The 17880-nt window shown below is 52.1% G+C and overlaps 1 protein-coding gene across 2 annotated transcripts in view; it reads left to right on the top strand.

Moving 5' to 3' along the window:
- The window catches only part of PLXNA2 (plexin A2), a 191052-nt gene that overhangs the window by 108302 nt on the left and 64870 nt on the right, over nucleotides 1-17880 (top strand). For both annotated transcript variants that reach the window (XR_009246159.1, XM_004578685.3), the window contains one exon: nucleotides 17049-17149. Coding sequence is in view for 1 of the 2 variants with exons in the window: in XM_004578685.3 (XP_004578742.2) it covers nucleotides 17049-17149 (101 nt within the window). In the remaining variant the exon portion in view is untranslated. The remainder of the gene's footprint in view (nucleotides 1-17048; nucleotides 17150-17880) is intronic.

Here is a 17880-nt window from a genome sequence, read left to right as displayed (position 1 = left end):
GGATTAAACAAGCAAATTAACAGGACCAAGGAAACGGTGCTAGTGGAAGGCGGGGGAGGGGGCAAACAGAATTCCAACGTGGGTCTGTCTGCCTCAGGGCCTGTTGTCTTGAGCCAGTTAGAGCCTTAAATAGGAGGCTGGGCTTAGTTATTTGTTGATGACTTGCACCAGCAGTAATTTGGTGGAGCCCCAGGCTGGACTGTCAACCTAGGGATCTGTTTTGTTTGTGTCCCTTTGTGGGTGAAGTCTGCATGGTTCTCATTCATTCAGTTCTCATTAAGCCTCTAAATCTGTTGGTCTGTTGGTCATTTTTAACTCCTTGGGTTAATCTTGAGCTGCCCTAATCCTTCTTCCCTACAAGCAGAGATGGTGCCCGATGGCCAGTCCCTTCTCCCACCTGTGTGTGGGTGGGGCTGAGGGTGGTGCCTGGGGCAGGCTTGTCTATGTGTGAGTGATGTGAGCAGGTGCCAGGAGCACAGGGGAGGGTGTGATGTGAGCGTGGAGGGGCTGTGCATGGTGTTGATGTATTGGCATGTGATAGATCCATGTGGTGTGGAGTGTGTGTGATGATGTGTGTTTGTATACCCAGAGCAGTGTTCAGCGATGGGGCACACATGTGGGTGTGTCTGGGCTTTTGATTCTTCGCATTCCTTTTTCAGAAGTCTAAGAATTCTTTTGTTTAAAAGATGCATTTATTTATTAGAAAGGCAGAGTGACAGAGAGACGGAGAGAACTGAGAGTTCTTCCAGCTGCTCGTTCATTCCTCAAATGGTTGCAACAGCCAAGACTAGGCTGGCTGAATCCAGGAACCCGTCCCATTCTCCCTCAGCAGCACGGCCCCAAGCTCTTGGGCCATCTTCTGCTGCCTTCCCAGGTGCATTAGCAGGGAGCTGCATCAGAAGCAAAGCCACAGGGACTAAAACCAACCACACAGCTCTGATCTCAGGAAGTGCAAGAATTATTGAGGACTAACCATTTTCTGAGACACTAAAGCCCTTCTCTTAGCTCTCACTCTTCTGAGGAGTCCAGAAAATGGGAGGAGGAACCACCTGGCTCCTCCCCTACAGCCTTGGTGTCAGAGAATGCTGCAGCTCTGCTCCACCCCCACCCCCTTCCTGGGGCTGAGCCTCTGCTGAGACTTCCCCGGTGTGAAGAGCTCCCTCCAGCCTGGCAGTGTTGGTTTATGGAGATTGCACCTGGAGGGTGGCCCTGACTCGTCGTCTTTTCTCAGTAATTGCCTTGAATGTCTTCTCCTAAGCAATCCAAATAGGGACCTCCCAGACATACCCTTCACCCTCCCCAAAGTTCATTCTCCATGCCCAGGGCCCTTTGCACCCTATCATTTCTCCAGTCCTGCTCTCTCCAGGAATTTTTCCATGCCCCTGGACCCACAGTCAATTCCCATTCACCCCTTGCAAGATTTGCAAGAAAGTACAATTATTCTCTTAGTGGCTGGGCCACAACTCTGCTCCACTTGCCAGCTGCATTTTGACTCCCAACTTCACTTCCCTAGGAACTGTGTTTTGGGCACTGGGGTCACCATATACAATAGTTCTAGTTGTGTAGTGTACACAGGGATCTGGCTGAGATTCAAGGGGGACTGAAACCCCTCACTCATCTAAGCCAGGCCCTTGTCAAATTGCACGAATGTCAGCTAGCAGAGGCTCAGGAATGAAGTCCCAAAACCTGATGCAGGAGCAGAGGACTGTGTATTGGAGGACATAGAGCGGACCACCTCCCTTTCTGGTCCTCCACAGTGTCAGAGTAGTGGGGGCGGGGCAGGGGGCAGCTCTTGCTCATTTGAAAATCACCACACCCCTGCCCCACTCTATTTACCACTTAACTCCTCCCTGGCTCTAGCTCAATTTTCACTTCTCAGGATCTGCCTTTTAAGTGTCCTCAATCTTGTTCTCACATCGTTGTTATGTCCTTCCAACTAGTTAGCAACCTCCCTGGGGCAAGAGGGCATGTTTTCATTTCCTTTGCTGCCAGCCACCCCTGTGACACCTGTCACCAGAACTCTGCCAGGGGGGCCCGAGTCTCTGTTGTTGACACACTGAGTCACCAGCTGAAGGGGTAGTAACACCAAAGTTCCATGTTTGCAGCCACGCGCTGGGCTGCTGACCTCTCTTCCCCAAACACCAATTCAGCCGGGCATCTCAGGAGACACAAACAGTTTCACTCACTTCCTTCCTGCCCTGGGTTCTGTTGCTCTCAGAGTGTCCCTGGGCAGTGACACCAAGTGCAGGACAAGACAAATAAGGTAGTAGCCCCGGTCCTGCCATCCCTCCCTCCGCTTCCACTTGGCACCCACCACACCCTCCCCAGCTCCAAAATAAATCGTCCGGGCAGTGGCTGCCAGTGCTCCTGCCCCTCCTATGGGAGCGATCATGCATCACCCGCCACGCATATCCCGATTACGCTCACGCTCAGGTGGTTAAAAGTCCAGGTCTAATTAGAGTTCCAGGGAATCAACCCATTGTATTATTAATGATTCTACGGCAACGTTCTGATTAAAACAGTAATTTTAATAAGCCCAGCTTGGTGCTAAGTGTTCACTGAGCACCTAATTACATCAGTTATAACTGCAAAATTATTTAAAATTCCACTTTTTTTTCCCCCACCAGACCCGGCATGCACCAAATAAAATAGGGACTCAGAGAACTCAGTGATTATCTCCTGTAATTAATTTTTTAAACACCTGTTTTTTTCTGGGGGGGGAAGCCAAATAATCTTTCATCTCACTTTTATCTCCCCCGTGGTCCATCTATTCCTTGTGACCCTCAGTCTCCAGACTTCGGCTACAGTTGAAATAAACCCAGTAGGAAGTCAGTGGTAGGCAGCAATGGGGAAGGTGAAGATCACAATCAGCCCACCCTCCCCTTGCATGCAAGGACAGGATGCAGTTTAAACCCCTTCTACAGCTCTGGGGAGGTCCAGTCCCTGGGGTGGAGGATGCAGAACACCCAGAGAACTTCCCACCTGGACCCTACCCCTTGCTGTTACATTGTCTTTGTCAGACCAGCTCCAGGGTCTTGTCCAGTGTCTACGTGGCAGCCCCTGGGACACAAAGCTAAGGACCTCGCCACATGATGGTCCCCAAATTCTTAGGACACATGAGCCACTTACATTACAAAAGGCTGTGTGACCTCCTCAATTCCGTGGAAGGACCCTGAGATTTCAGAAAGATTTGCTCACCCATTAGAGAGCTAGTATCCAGAGTCCTCCTTAAAAAAAAAAAAAAGAGAGAGAGAGAGAGAGAGAAGAAAATAGCTTCTCTCAATCTGTTATGGCTGTGTAGCCATTGTGGCCACATGCGGCTCTCACTCCTCACGATGCCTCTGACCTGTGAATGCCAGGAGCAGCTGTCAGGAACCTGACCGAGCCCAGCCCTGAATGCTGGGAGACATCAACAAAGTGCAGCTTAGTTTTGTCTCTCCACCAGCCCATCCATCCTAGTGTTCAGGCTGGAGGACTTGCAGTCTGGATCCAGGCTGGCCACAGAGCCAATCAGCTAACTCTTGGAGACTTGCCGTTACGTCACGCTTCCAACACAGTCACAAGAGAGGACTGTGGCATTCCCCTCCAGACCAGAATGAAGGTCTGGGCTCAGTGTGGCCCCTCCTTTGTCTGGCCTGCTGCACACTTCTCTCCCTCCCTCGCTCATACACCTGACACCTTTGGACCCGCTTTGTCGGAAGAGAAGGGCTCAGAAGGTTCTTCCCCAGGGGACCCGGAACTGTCACTGAACAGCCCCTCCTGGGTCTTTAGTCACTCTCACTGAGCTGCTCCAGTCACAACTCCATCAAATGGGACGATGCTTCTCCAGGCTCCCTGATTTTCTGCAGATTCCCTCCACACAGTGGGATCCCAATACCATATCCGGGGCATCTTCTTAGACACATGTAAAATGCTCCTAGACCAGCTGTCACTGTTCCCTCCACAAGGTGTCTGTATGGGTGCAAGCCAAGTGCTGGCACAGCCTCCAGGGTCAGCCCATCATGGGGGTGGGGACCAGGGACTGCGACTTTCCAGGTGCCTGCCTCACCCTTCCCTCTGCCATCAGAGTTCACCAGCCTACCCGCTGGACTTCCTGTCTTCTGCCCTGCCTACTCTGTTCCTACAGGGCCTGCTGCTCCAGCTTCCATATGGGCCTTGAGGGTCACCATGTTACATCAGCCCAAGCTCACAAAATCTCTGTTCATCCTCGTTAATAGTCCTATTTCTTTGATGTGGGTCAGAGTTCGCAAGGCAATAGACAGAAGAATCACAACCAACAACACCTTCGGGCAGAATGCAAAAGCAGTCACGCGTCTTGGTGCCATGGTGCAGGCAATCATTTGAGCATTGGGCAACATTTGCAGATGTGGCAAGTGAGGCTGTGGAAGGTTCCAGGACCAGCCTGGCACCACTGTGTATATATGGTGAGGAAGCTAGGCCAAGTCTGTCAGACATGCACAGTGGTGTCATCTCCCCAACTCCATAGGCCTCTGCTGCTTTTACAGAAGACCCCTCAGTCACCTAGGAGGTCCCAGCAGCATGCTTTAGCAGGGAGCATTTTCTTCAGGCACTTCATATGAAACTGGGATCCTGGGGCCAGACTGATCAGCTTCACAACAGGTCTGTTTTATGTAAAGAAACCTGGAGCCTCTGTGCAGAGCTAGAAGTCACAGAGGCTAGTTGAAGAAGGAAGGCGGGCCCAGGGACATGCATGTGAGCAGGAGAGGGAAGGCTCCTCCGGCTGGCAGCATTGTGTGAGCGGAGGCGTGGAGGCAGGACGGCACTAGAGCACAAGGGGCGCGCGGCCAGCCTGGCAGCAGCAGGTGCATGCTGGCCAAAGGGCTCGGGAGCAACAGTGTTGGCCTGGATGGAGAGCTGTTCAGAAGGTCCGACCATCAGGCCAGGGCATTCAGACTACAGACTTTACCCAAAGGGTAGCATTTTCTTTAAAAAAAAAAAATACTACCTGTGTTTCTCAGCTGCTCTGCCTCTGGGATGCCTTCCCTGATTCACGCTTCCTCTTTGCTCACGTAGCTTTACCACATCTTCAGTATGTTGCTAAAAATATTTTGTGAAAATCTGGGAGGTTTATGACTGTTCTAACAACACCGTGAGAGCTTTAGGATCAGGCTGGTCGATCCTAAGGTCTACAGAGTATACAGCCGGTGATTCATAGATACTTGTTAGTAACTACCTTCTGTATGCAAGGTATGGTGCTCAGTATGATCTTGTCATGCCTGCCTTTCTGCTGAAGAGGCAGGATAGTGTCAAAGTAAAGATAAAAGATGCTATAGCGGGCCAGATAGGGTACCAGTCCCAGCTCTGGCACTTACTGGTTAAATGACTTGCAATGGACTCACTAAAATCCCCTCAGTCTCCTTGTCCTCTTCATCAGCAGATGTCAGTATGTGATATGAGCATCATGGCCATATGACAGGTCAGTGACAATTAGTGCTGAGTCACTTGCCGTAGTCCTCACAGCTAAGAGGGCAAAGGTCTGAATTGAGATCACAAAGGTCTGGCTCCTACAGCCAGGGGCTCCTACCAGGACCCCTCCACCTTTCTGAAGAAAAGGAAACGTACTTCCCACAGGTTGAAGGTGTGCAGAGCACATCTAGTGTGGGAAGGACAGGATGGAGGCTGACAAGGGCCAGCAGCCCTGGTTCTCCTGGGCACATGTGAGCCTGTAGCAGGTGCAGACAGGTGAAGATGGCCAAGAACACAGGGCAGAGACACATCCTGAGAAAAGAAGAAGAGCAAATGTCTCTTTTTCTCTGTTTGCACCACCCTGGGCTCCCCCTCTCTGCCCGGCCATCACTGCTCCTGGCAGCTCCCTTGTCCCCACACTTGTCCATCCCTGGGATTCTCCAGGTATCTCAAGGTGGTGCTTTCCTCACCTTACAGAGATTCCTTCTTCCACCCCTGCCTAGGGAAGCATCGCCAGGCTCTCGGGGCCTGTCACTGGTACAGGTGTGTGACACCCCTCCTAGTCTCTTGAGCCAGAACTCCTCAGTCCTCCCCAATTCCCACTTTCCAGCAGAGCTGCACACTCAGACAGTGAATGACTCATATTTGTGACATCACAGTCCGAGACTGGATATCTGCTTTGGGGACTGGCCAAGTAGATTGATGAATGAGGAAATGAATAAATGGAGAGAAGAATGGATGGATAGATTGGATAGATGGATCCATACCTCGATGGATTGACTAAAAAAACAAGTGATTGAACAAATCCTTGATGCCAAGTTCATTGCAATCATGTGCTGGTCTGCTCAGCTATAAACCAAGTCTACAAGGAGGTAGTCACATAGCCAGGCCATACCCAGCAGTTCTTGGGAACAAAGCACTGAGATTGTGTGAACTTTCATTGCTAGTTCAGAGGAATGGCCACACACACACACACACACACACACACACACACACACACACACATACATGTAATTTGAAAGGGAGAGAAGGAAAGAGAGAGAGATCCTCCACCTCTGGTTGACTACTTCAGTGGCCTCAATGACTGGAGGTGGGCCAGTCCAAAGTAGGGAGCCAGGAACTCCATCCAGGTCTGCCACATGGGTACAGGGGCCCAAGCACTTGGGCCATCCTCCACTGTCTTCCCAGAACATTAACAGAGAGCTAGATTAGAAGTGGAGGAACTAGGATGCTCAAACGGCAATCATATGGGATGCTGGTGCCACAGGCAAAGGCTTAACCTTTTATGCCATGGTGCCAGTCCCAGAGAAATGATGTATATCCAACTCTCCAGTCTATGCAGGTTCCCAAAACAGCACAGAGGCACAGGGTCCAACAGGATGTGAAAGCCTCCTGCCTCCCATGTGATCTCCATGTCAGGCGTGAATAAATGAACAGCGTGGATGAAGACCTAAGCTATGTATGGAAAGGACATTTAAAGTTTTTCAATATAAGTAGAGAAGACCTTTTTTAATGGGAAATTCTTATTTCACCTCCCTATCTCTTTCTCTCATACACACACAAACACATACACACACACGCTTACACATGTATCCGTTCTCTCACTTATTTTGTGCTAGGAATCTGTAAGTGACAAGGAACTGCCCTGCGGCTGTTCTCATGGGAGTTAGTCACTGAGCATACAAAGAGAGTATTTTGGGGACATCTGATGCATCAGGGAAGGCAAGGTGCTCAAGTCTTGGATGGTTACAAAGGAAAGCTGAGAGGTAACTGAAAGATGTACTCTGTGGTTTTAGGAAGCAGAATTCTGTTTTACAGCATGAGGCTCCAATGGCTTCTTGTCTGTTCAGGATGAAACCACAGCGTACACAGAGAGGTGGGATCCAGTCCCAGACCCAGCACCTATGCACAGAGCTGAGCGTGTTCTACTCTCTCCATGTATGTGGGGCTACACTATTCCCTGGGCATAGCCTGCTTCCATTCTACACGGTTTGGTGGAATTTTCTTTCCTCTAACCCTAGAAACAAATTTCAGAGGAGATAGGGGTGGAAGATTAACAATGAGTCCCTGAGAACCTACAGGTGTATAACAATGACAGTGAATGCCAACATCAGAGCAGGCAGTGTAGCTGGGCTGAAATTAGGAGACGATGCTAGGAACTCTGCTTGCCAAAGGTAACTAGCATTTGTAGTTCTTTGACAAGCAGTGGAGTCCTAAGACTGGACTTCCCAGTTTGCAAAGAGACTGCCCCCAACCTAACCCCACCCCTCAAACCACACTAAAGTTAACTTCGGCCTTCAACACAGACAACAAACAACAAAGGTGTGCATGCCCCAGATCTCTGAGGTCCAACGACTCCCACCCCAAGCTCTCCTCTCTTAGCCTAAAAGCCTTAGGTGCTTCTAAATTCAGAACTTAGAAGTTGGCATGTTCAGAACTTGGCATAAATAGAAACTCCAACACTTACCCATCATGCTGTCCTGGTCCAGAGGCCAGAAAGTGAAAAGGCAGGGCCCCAAGACCCGGGCCTATTTGGCAAATGCCCAGATCTTAGATAATATTAAACTCCTGTGGTAAAGCTGGACATAGGCTCTGCTTGTCACAGGTACTAAGTCTGGACAAGCAATTGGAGGGAAATGAAGGAGTAGGAGTAGCCAGGTCAAGGACCCTCCCTGTCTTGACACCCAGTCCTATCCATCACCCCCTTTTTTCACTGGGATAGGTGAGTCAGTGTTGGCCCTGTACGGAGTTTTGTGGGACCTGGTTAATCCCAGGCGTCTGGTTCCCAGGTGAGAGATCTGGTATAAGTATTTCTTAGGTCCTATTTCCTAAATCCTTCCTGTTCCCTGTTTGCTATCCCACCTGCTTTCCCTAACTGAATAAAATCCCTTGTTGTCATGGAGATGGCATAGTATCAGCATCCCAGCTTCTTTGTGAATCTGTCTAACACCCAGAACTGGAAAGGGCCCTACTTCTGCCTGCCTTGTCTTTCTGGCACCAGATCCCTGTCTGAGGAAATTCAGCGTGGCCCTCAGAATGTCTGCCTTGCCATCTGTTGCCCACCCTTTGTGCTTCTGTCCTGAAGAGTCCAGGCTCTCTTGGATTCCTTTGAGCCAAGGACCTGGGGTTTCAGCACACGTACCGCAGAGCAGCAGGTCACAAATGGCACAGGTGTTTGAAGGCCTGGCATGGCCTTCGTGGGGAGGGCAGACATCATTCTCCTCTGCATATGAAAGATAAGCGGTCCTGGTTCAAACCGGCCAGGTCACTTGCCCAAGTCCGGCCTATCCAGAGGGCCACATCTGGGCATGCCTGTGCTGACCCCTGAGCACAGTGACAGCCACCTTGGAGCACTGAGTGTGTGTTGATTTCACAGGAGCCTCGCAAGGTTGCTGCCTTCACTGTCACCCTTTGATGGAGGAGGGAATGGGAGCTCCAGGAGCCCCTCTTGTGGGTACGGTGCTATGGGCAATGCAGCTGGGTTTGAAACTGAGAGCAGTCCCCCTTCTTCACCAGTTCAAACCATGGCCTCTGCCTGAACCAGCTGAGCAGTTAGCTCTCGGAGGGAGAGGCTGAGGCTGGATCCGAGGGAGGTCAGGAGACCGCCTGTGCCCCAGTGCTCACCTGAGGGATGCATTCTGTGGTCTGGACTCAGAAGTTTCTTTCCCCACCATCCCCTGCTCTTTGACTCCTGCAGGAATGCTACTGTGTTTTTATGAATGAGCAGGGGAAAAAAAATGTCTTTGAAAAGTTCAACCAACTTTGGACGCCTCTCTGACTGATAGATAGCTTTAATTACTCGGAGTTACTCAGCCATTGTGCTCTTCTCCCCCAAGTCATTAAAAAGAGATTTCCTCTGTGAACTTCACTGTGCCCTGGGGTCTCCCAAGAGGCAGGGGTTCTTGAGGGGACAGTGTCTGGAGCCAGCTTCTGGTCAGGAGGTTGCAGGTTGGTTTCCAAGCCCTGGCTCTTTTCTTAATGATGCTGGCCTTGCGAATTTCATGGCTGGGAGACTTCAGGGGAGGGATGGTGTGGGGGGTGGCACTGAAAAATGGGTGGTGGTGGCTATCTTAAGAGGGTTTCCGGGGGTCTAAGCATATGACTGTTGAATTATAAAGAAATGGAACTCATCCTGGGAAGGAACAATAATGGGTGAGTCAGTAATCACTGGGAAGTCTTATCCTAAGAAAGACCCAGTCTGTCTGTAGCTGTATTCCCCAGCGCCTGCTCCCTGATAAGCCCCTGATAGGTGGGACAGCTATCTTCTCTGTGTTCGCAATAAGGAAATGAGGGCTCCACTGGTTAACCAGAGTGCTGAGTGCCACCCAGCTCACAGCTGGCAGCCAGGACAGAACGCCCCCACTACCTCTGCCACCCAAACTGGACTGAGACAAGGCTCCATGCTATCCCATCGGAGGCTGCAGTGGAAAATGGGGACCATGCCCACAGCCTCTTCCCTGACTGCTCTGGCCACAGTTGGTTTAGGAAAACAACCCAGCAGGAACTCTGCCACTCCCTCCCAACTACCTGCCTCTCCACCTTGTGCTGGCAACTCTTCTCCCGCCTGGCTCTGGGCTCGCCAGCTACGTCAGGGTTATACACGGAAGATGGGGTGAGTTGGAGACATGCAGGAGTTAACTATACACCTGTCTCTGTGGGCATCTGCAGAACTCCCGATTTCTAGAAAGGAGAAAGATGACCCTTGGGGCGTCCCTGAAAGACGGACCTTCCTTCCACCTCCTGCCCCCATCTCTGCCCCCCACGGCCTCAGCAAGGAGGCAGACAAATCTGGACATGAATTCTACCGCCTACGCTGCATGGGACCTCAGGCAGGTTACTTAATCTGAGACTTCTCAAACAAGTAAGGTGGGACCAAGAACACCTCCCCAGCAGGTTCAGAGTAGGATTAAGGGAGAGCATGGGTGCCAAGTGTCTGGCATGCAGTGGGTGATGAGTACCTGTCAGCAGTATGATTGTTTCTGCAACTCCATTCCTTTAGACAAGCTCAGTCGACCAGACTGGCTCAGTGTAAGGTGGCCCGGCCAGGAAGGACCCTACTGGCCATCACCAGTGACCTCAGCATCCTTCTCTTCCCCCAACTGTCCCTGTAGCAGAGCCCAGGGCATGTGGTCTCAACACTGCCAGCCACCTGCCCCCAGTGGGGAGTCTGAGTCTAAGGTGGTGTTTCACACACCAGGCAGGGGGCTGGTGCCAGGTCCCAGGCCCCCAGCCTGTCCTGCTAGTAGCAGGGCTGTTAGGATCTGGGACAAGTTTGTGTAGATAAGAAGCTCTACCCACCCTTGCTTCCACCAGGTACCAGCTTCCAGAACTCCGTTCCCATCTCACCTCGGATCTGGCCTCAAATTATCTCACAATGTCACGTCTCACTTTCTTTGTCTCTCTTTCTCTGCTGGAGCTGACTCTTCAGGCAGCTGCTCCTGCCTCACCTCTCCGTGAGGTTCCAGTCATGGGCAGGTGGAAGATTCTCCTTTAGATGAGCCACTCACTGTGAGACCAACGTTAAGCCAGAACTTGGCCTATGGGAGGAGGGCCTTCATTTCCCAGTGCATCCAGTGCAAACCATGGTGTAGGCCAGTCCCTCACTGCCTCCCTGTACAGATCAGATGAGGCAATGTGTGTGAAAGAGCCCGGGACATGCTGAAACTCATTGCCAGGAAAAGCTTGGCCGGAGCTCTTGGTCTTGGCCCACATGGCAGCCCTGCAAACCTCCATCCACTGTGTGACTGTGTGTGTCAATCAGTGTGTCTCAAAAAAAAAAAAAAAAAAAAAAAAACAAACCCATTCAGAATGGGAAGGGAAGGAGTAAGTGGGTCTAAGACCCCATACCCTTTAGGGTAAGCCGATAGGAAGAAGCCACAGAGAGCCAGTCCTGACAGCATCGGCTGCCAAGAGCTCCGTTCCAGGCCCTGGGGACCAGGAGGCTGCTGCTCAGGCCAAGTGCAGGCTCCAACCAGGCTGTCTGTGCCACCTCCCGCCCTCACCACCTGGCTCCCAGCCACTGAGAAGGCCTCTGTTCCTCTCCTCTCGTGTGAGGACAGGTGTACCATCTGGCAGGGGGCGGGCAGATTCCAGGGAAGCAAGGGATTAAATGCTCAGTGGCGGAGGGGCCCCAGCAGCTTTCCTTGTCCCTCCCCTTGCCCCATATTTCTGGCTTGCGTGGCTGCAGAGGAATCTGGTGGACCTCCTGCACCCCTGGGCGGGCTGCTGCACCATGTGCTCTAAGCCACGGCATCTACCACCCCCATCCTGAGAAGATCCATCTCCTTGGTTTGGTTCTCACCCAAGCCATAGGCGCCAAGGGAGCAGAGAGCAGAACCCCTGTGCCTCACAAAGGCTTTAATTGAACCCAAGGGCTCTGTAAATGCTCAAGGTCACAGACACAATCTGTTGGCAGAAGCAACAGGTGCTCTGGGGGTGGTGGGAGAGGTCAGAACCCTGCAGCTCCTTCCAGGTGTCCACTCAAGGGGCAGAGAGGTGGCCTTGAGTCTCTGCTCCCAACTCATTCAGTTCGGGGTCTTTGCTGTCGAGCCCTCCAACTAGGGAGCCGCAGTCTGGAGGGCAGTGTTTCTGCATGTGGAGACAGTTGCTGTGCAAGGCCTCTGCCCTGCTTCTCAGTAACTCCCAGCTTCCTGTGAATGTTCCAGAGCCTAGGGTCTGCCTTGCACTTCAGGAGCTGTGGCAAGGGACATTCCTCAGTCACTTGTCCCTGTGGGTTGTAGTGATCTCAGAGCGTCCCTGCTCCTGGTGCTACAGGGAGCCGGGTGTGGGCAGCCACCCCACGTACTCTACACCGCCCTGCTGAGCCCTTCCCACATAGGTCTCCAAGCCACAGCTGAATCAGGCCTGGGCGGCACTGGAGGCGCGGGGCCCCGGGGCCAGAGGAGCACAGAACACCGTGTGAGTCACCTTTAATGAAGAGGATTTCTCAAGCAAATGACTTAATAGGACAGTTATATTCATTAGCCGCCTCATTATGAGACATAAGATCAGGCAGGACGGAATGGGGAGCACAAGGGTGGAATCTCGTTGGAGGCAGCGAGGCAGGACCTTGGGGATCTGGCAGCTGCCGAGGGGGCAGGCAGAGGGGCTCATCCCTGTGTGGGACTCTCAGGGCCACACTGGCCTGCCGACACAGCCACCTGCAGGTCTCAGCACTCAAAGCGGAAGGAGTGAGGGAGGCTCAGGCATAGTTAAAAGACAATAATAAACAAACACTAATTAAATCATCATGGAGTGTCCCATTAAGCTCTGCAGCCGTCCTGACAAAGCTGGCGGGCCAGAGTGGACTCAGTCCAGGAGAATGCTCCCCCCATGCCTCAGCATCCTGAACCAACACCAGCCCAGCCCAGCCCAGCCCAGCCCGTTGGACAGCCAGGGCCCAGTGGTCACTTGGGAGTGCAGGGGGACCTGTTCTCTGACTCCAAAGACCAAAACTTGATCCTCCAAAGCTCTGTGGATCCAGAACCGTTATAATTTCTCCCATAACCTGGCTGGTACCCAGAGCACTACTGCTCCACCCCCAACCCCAGGTTACTCTAATTCCTCCGTTAGCCCCCCAAATGGGCTTTGGTTTTCTTTCTGGTCCCAGGGCCTGACATTTACAAAGACTTCCCCTCCCCTGAGACCCCACCCCCAAGGAGCTGAGGTCATCTGACTGAGGGATAGAGGTCTCAAACTGGAGGAAGCATCAGAATCAGTCATGGCCATCGTACATATGACCTGGGCCGTCTCCAGCAGTATGGCTGAACTGTTAGAGGGTCTTGGCTTGTCTCAGTAATAAGCTCACTGTTATAGCCACCCGCAATGAGGGAAGAACAGGCATGCATGGAGAGCCATAGCTCTTAAAAGCCACACAGCCACTTCTTGGAGGAGATTCAGGCCAGAGGGCTCAGGGGCCTGCTGCACCCCAGCTCTGCCGTCTTCGCAGGTGAACCCAAACCTTGGCAGACTAGCACCTCAGCTCCCTAGGCCTCCTGAGGGGGTTCCTGTGTTCGCTCCTGGGGTCCTTAGCTCCAGAGGGCAAGGGTGGGCCATGTTTCACATGTATGCAGAACCATGTTGTATAAAATGCCCCCTTCACATGGGGCAGCACTCTCTGCCTGATAAGCGAAAAACACAGGCCTCAGACATGAGCCACACTCGTAATTTTCACTTTTCTGGCAGCCATTTTGCAGAAGGGAGGAAAAACAGGTGAAATGAACCATCGGCTGCTAGTTAACCCAACGTACTCAAAAATCTTGTCTTTTCAACATGTCAGTAAAAGAATTATTAATGCACCCTTTTACTTGTTTTCTGTATTAAATCTTCAGGCTCCAGTGTCAATGACACCCGTTACTGCACATCTCAGTTCGGCCCAGCGCCTGTTCTAATGCTCAGTACCCACCAGGGGCCAATGGTATGGGGCGGGATGGCACTCAGATGGACTTTTCCTCCTCTCTGAGAACACCTGTCACCTATCATCTGCTTATAACTAGCTGTGCTTTTTATCCTCCTGAAGTGCCAGGCGCTGACCTGGAGAGGGAACGAGACCCATGGCCACCAGCACTGGCATGTGAATGGCTAGAGATACCCAGGGACACAGGCATGAGGCAGCTAGGAGCTGCTGACTTTGAGGGTCTCCGCCCAGTCACCATGACATTCCTTTCTCTGGCTTCTTCATGGCTATTAGGTCTTAGAGGAGCGAATAATTCAAGTTTTAGAACACACTCCCCCCTCACCCCAGCTCCCTATAAGTTTCCTGTTTCACTTTGCTCTTCAACTCCATGCATTAGGGAAAAAAAAAAAAAAACCCACCAGGAGGGCCCAGGAAACAGAAAAAATAGTTGTGCTCTTGGTTTCGTGTTTGGAGAAGAACAGGGTTTCACTATCTCCGTGGCACTTGGCGTGAAAGTGGGCTTTGTTGCTGGACACACTGCCCCCATTCAGGGCCCCCTGTCCCAGCTGCTGAAAGCCCGCCTGTGTTTTGACAGACGGGCCAAATGCAATGCAGACAGTTGTTTTAATTTCCAGCCAGATGCAGACATCACTCACAAGAAGCCCGAAACCCCAGAAAACGGAGGCCAGGCCCTGGACGGCTGCTCCTCCCGGGCCTCAGAGCTTGGCTTGGAGGGGCCAGCAGAAACCCAGCAGGCAACCAGGGTCCCGGAGGTCCCCAAGGACTGAGATTGGCCGGCCCCGAGAGAGACACCTCAGGGGTCTCTGACAGGCACCTGTCAGGTGTTTCTTGTAGTGATGCTGAGCCAGGAGGCAGGGTTCAAGGGTTGCTCTCTGAGATACCACGTGGTGAAGTCCGTTGGTGCTGGCAGCTGGATGTGAGCGCTCAACTATCAGATCATCCAGGGCACAGGTCGTGAACAGTCTCGGGGTGGAGTCAGGCAAACTGTGGGAAACAGACTCCTGTATGGCAGAAGGGGAAGCGGGGAAGGCGGCAGGCTTCAGCTGGTTGAGAGCCCTTTCATGGCCTCCTCGACAGATGTCGCCTTCACTCTGCTTACACACCCCAGGGCCAGGCCTTCCCTTGGGTTGCAGGGGGGTCTACTGCAGTGTCACCCAATCCTGACTTGCTTTTGTTGCACGTTCCTTAAACTTTTCCCCAGGGGCCCTACAGCCCCTGCTGACAGCTGCTGTGGCTTCCCTGAGACTCCCAGGCCTAGCAGTAACTCAGGTTATCTGCTTGCCCCCTATCCTGGCCCTCTGCAGGGCATGGCTCTAATTGGGCAACACCCCCTTAAGGGCAGGTTTCAGGGACCTGAGCTCAGAATCCCCAGCGTGCAGTGGCCCCTTGGTAGCTACACTATGCATGTATTCAGGTAGCTGATGATCACATTAGCCACTTCAGATGTTACATTAACTGATTGGCTCAAACCAATGAGTCATTTGAAATCAGCCCCGCTCCCCCCCCACACACTTAAAGAGTATCAATGGTTTTTAAACGGAATCTCAAGACTGCCCACTTGTCATTTTTGCTTTTTACATTTACACTATTAAAGGAAGGTGAGGACTGTTTAAAGCTGATCCCATCACTCACATATGTCTGGTGATCAGGCACATGGAGTGTTACACTGTGGCAGGGACAGTGGGGCAGCAGGAGTACCCCTGTCCCCACTCCATCCCATGAGCATTCAGAATTCAAATTAGACTTGTCCACTGATGACTTAAGCTCATGACAGTCCCGCAGCTTGGATGGCCTTCCAAGTTGTCCACAGCTGACCTACTCTCACCTGCCAAGACTCACCTTTGCTCCCCTGTCCACACACTCCTGACAGAGCGTACTCTAGGCACCTCAGGTTCTCTAGAACTCAGAGCAAGCCCAGGCAACAGCAACACTCAGAAAAATGTACAGAGAGAACCTCTCAGTCTGTCATTGGCAACTCCTGCGGCACAATGGGGCTCTGCGTAAGGCACCAGTGTGCACCATTGGCTATGGCTGCTCACCACTAGCCACGGCCTCTCCAGAGCCCAGTAGCCGAGCCTCCGCAGCTGCCATTTGACAAACTCTTGCTGTGTGGACAGTGTTAGCATCCCCCCTGAAACCCTCAGGTGGAAGATGCTGTAAAGATGTCTCCATCACATCCTCTGTCCATCTGCCACTACAGCACACTCTGCGCCTGCCAGACTACAGTTTGTGTTGTCACCTGAGCTCGCAAGTCCAGCAGGTGAGGGACCTCAATGCCCTAGCAAATGACAACCCATTCCCAGCCCAAGCAAACGTATTTGCAGCTCAGCAGCCTCCTGCCCAGGCCAGCATCAGATTCCTGGAACATTGCAAATGCAAGGACTTTGGTCCTCCGTCCTTGCCTGGCCTCCTTTGTCACTCATGCTGGGTGAGTGATGGCCACACAGGCCGGGCTTGTGTCCCTGCAGGGCACCTCCAGAAAGCCAGGAGAGATGCTCTCCGGGCAGCAGGTTGTTAATCTTCAGATTCCCACTCTCTAGGCAAGACGAATGGGCGGGGGAGCTCCTCTCTGCTGATACTGCCATTGAGCCAGACATTGCAACGGGTGGGAGATTTGCTCTGGAAACTGAAAGCAAACATCCGAGAATGGGATAATTGGATCCAGGTGGGATAGTTGGTTGGCTGTGAAGAGGCTGTGTCATTCAATGAGTATTAGTTGAGGGGAGAAGTTTCTCCCTCTCTCCCTTCTCAGATGTTCTCTGTGCAGGCAGAATGTCACAGGCCAAGCCCAGCTGAATGCTCTTCAGAGATGCGTCGGTGCCACTCAACAGCCTTTCCATGGAGTTAACCATTTTTACCACTTACTGCTGGCTTGTCCAGCTCTTCGGCTCTCAGCCTGGGGAGAAAGGGGAGGGGGCAGAGGGGTGTTAATGGTAGGCAGAAAGAAATGGGCAGATTTGCTTCCTACTCCGCAAAGCAGGAAGTTTAGGGCCTGCCACTCCAAAGTGCATTTCATGTGGCCGGATGCTCTTACATGGACACATGAATGAAAACATCAAGGCCACTGATTATGCCCAGTGCTGCCCGTGTAGGAGTTGGAGATGGTGTCATCTGGGAAGGTGTGGGGCCGACTGCACAGACACACACTCTCTCTCACACACTGCCACAACCTGAACTCACTGTGCTCCTGTCCTCTCTCTGCCAGGTCATCAGGGTTCCCGTGGAGTCATGCGAACAGTATACAACTTGCGGGGAGTGCCTGAGTTCGGGTGACCCACACTGTGGCTGGTGTGCACTGCACAACATGTAAGTGTATGGGACATTATGAGAAAAGGCCTGGCACACAGAAGACTAAGGGATTTCCTGGGACGAGACGTGGCAGTAATTCAAATTTGGTCACCAGAGTTAGGAGTGGGAAGAGACAACCGGGGAGGGGTGAGGGGAGCTTTCTCTAAATACAGGGTGCCTGCCCCTGCCTTTCCCTCCTAGCTGCATTGAGGTACATCCCCGTGTCTACAAAAGACTCACAAGGGAGATGGGGGTTCTCCACTATCCTGAGAACTCAATAGAGCCTGATACAGGTGCACCTGCCAAGAGCAGGCAGACAAAGGCATGCTGCAGTTGGGAGAGTTGGCCTCCAGCTAGCTGCTGTGTGACCCTGAGTGGCTCCACTGACGACTCCAGGCTTGCTCCTTCCCATTGCTAAATAGGGAAAAATGCCTGTATCACAGGTGAATTACGAAGACTAAATGAAATAATAAATGCTTTGGAAATAAGGAAGCCCAGAATAGACAACACAAATCAAAATAATTGTTATGGACTCTGTACCCTTGGGAAGACCCTTCTGGCCTCATTATTTCATGATTCCAAGGAGTCCGCATCTCACTCCAACTGGCCTCCTATCCCTATTCAAATATCTCCTGTCATTGAATAGCTGCTCAATAGAAATGCAAAATCACACAAACTTCCTAATTCCAAGAGCCCCAGAGGGAGAGAAAAGGGTGAAAACCCCACAGGCGGGAGCTGCCTACGAATGG

Source organism: Ochotona princeps, chromosome 10 (assembly GCF_030435755.1).
Source record: "Ochotona princeps isolate mOchPri1 chromosome 10, mOchPri1.hap1, whole genome shotgun sequence".
In the NCBI taxonomy this organism is placed as follows: domain Eukaryota; kingdom Metazoa; phylum Chordata; class Mammalia; order Lagomorpha; family Ochotonidae; genus Ochotona; species Ochotona princeps.
This window is presented reverse-complemented; position numbering and strand designations above follow the sequence as displayed.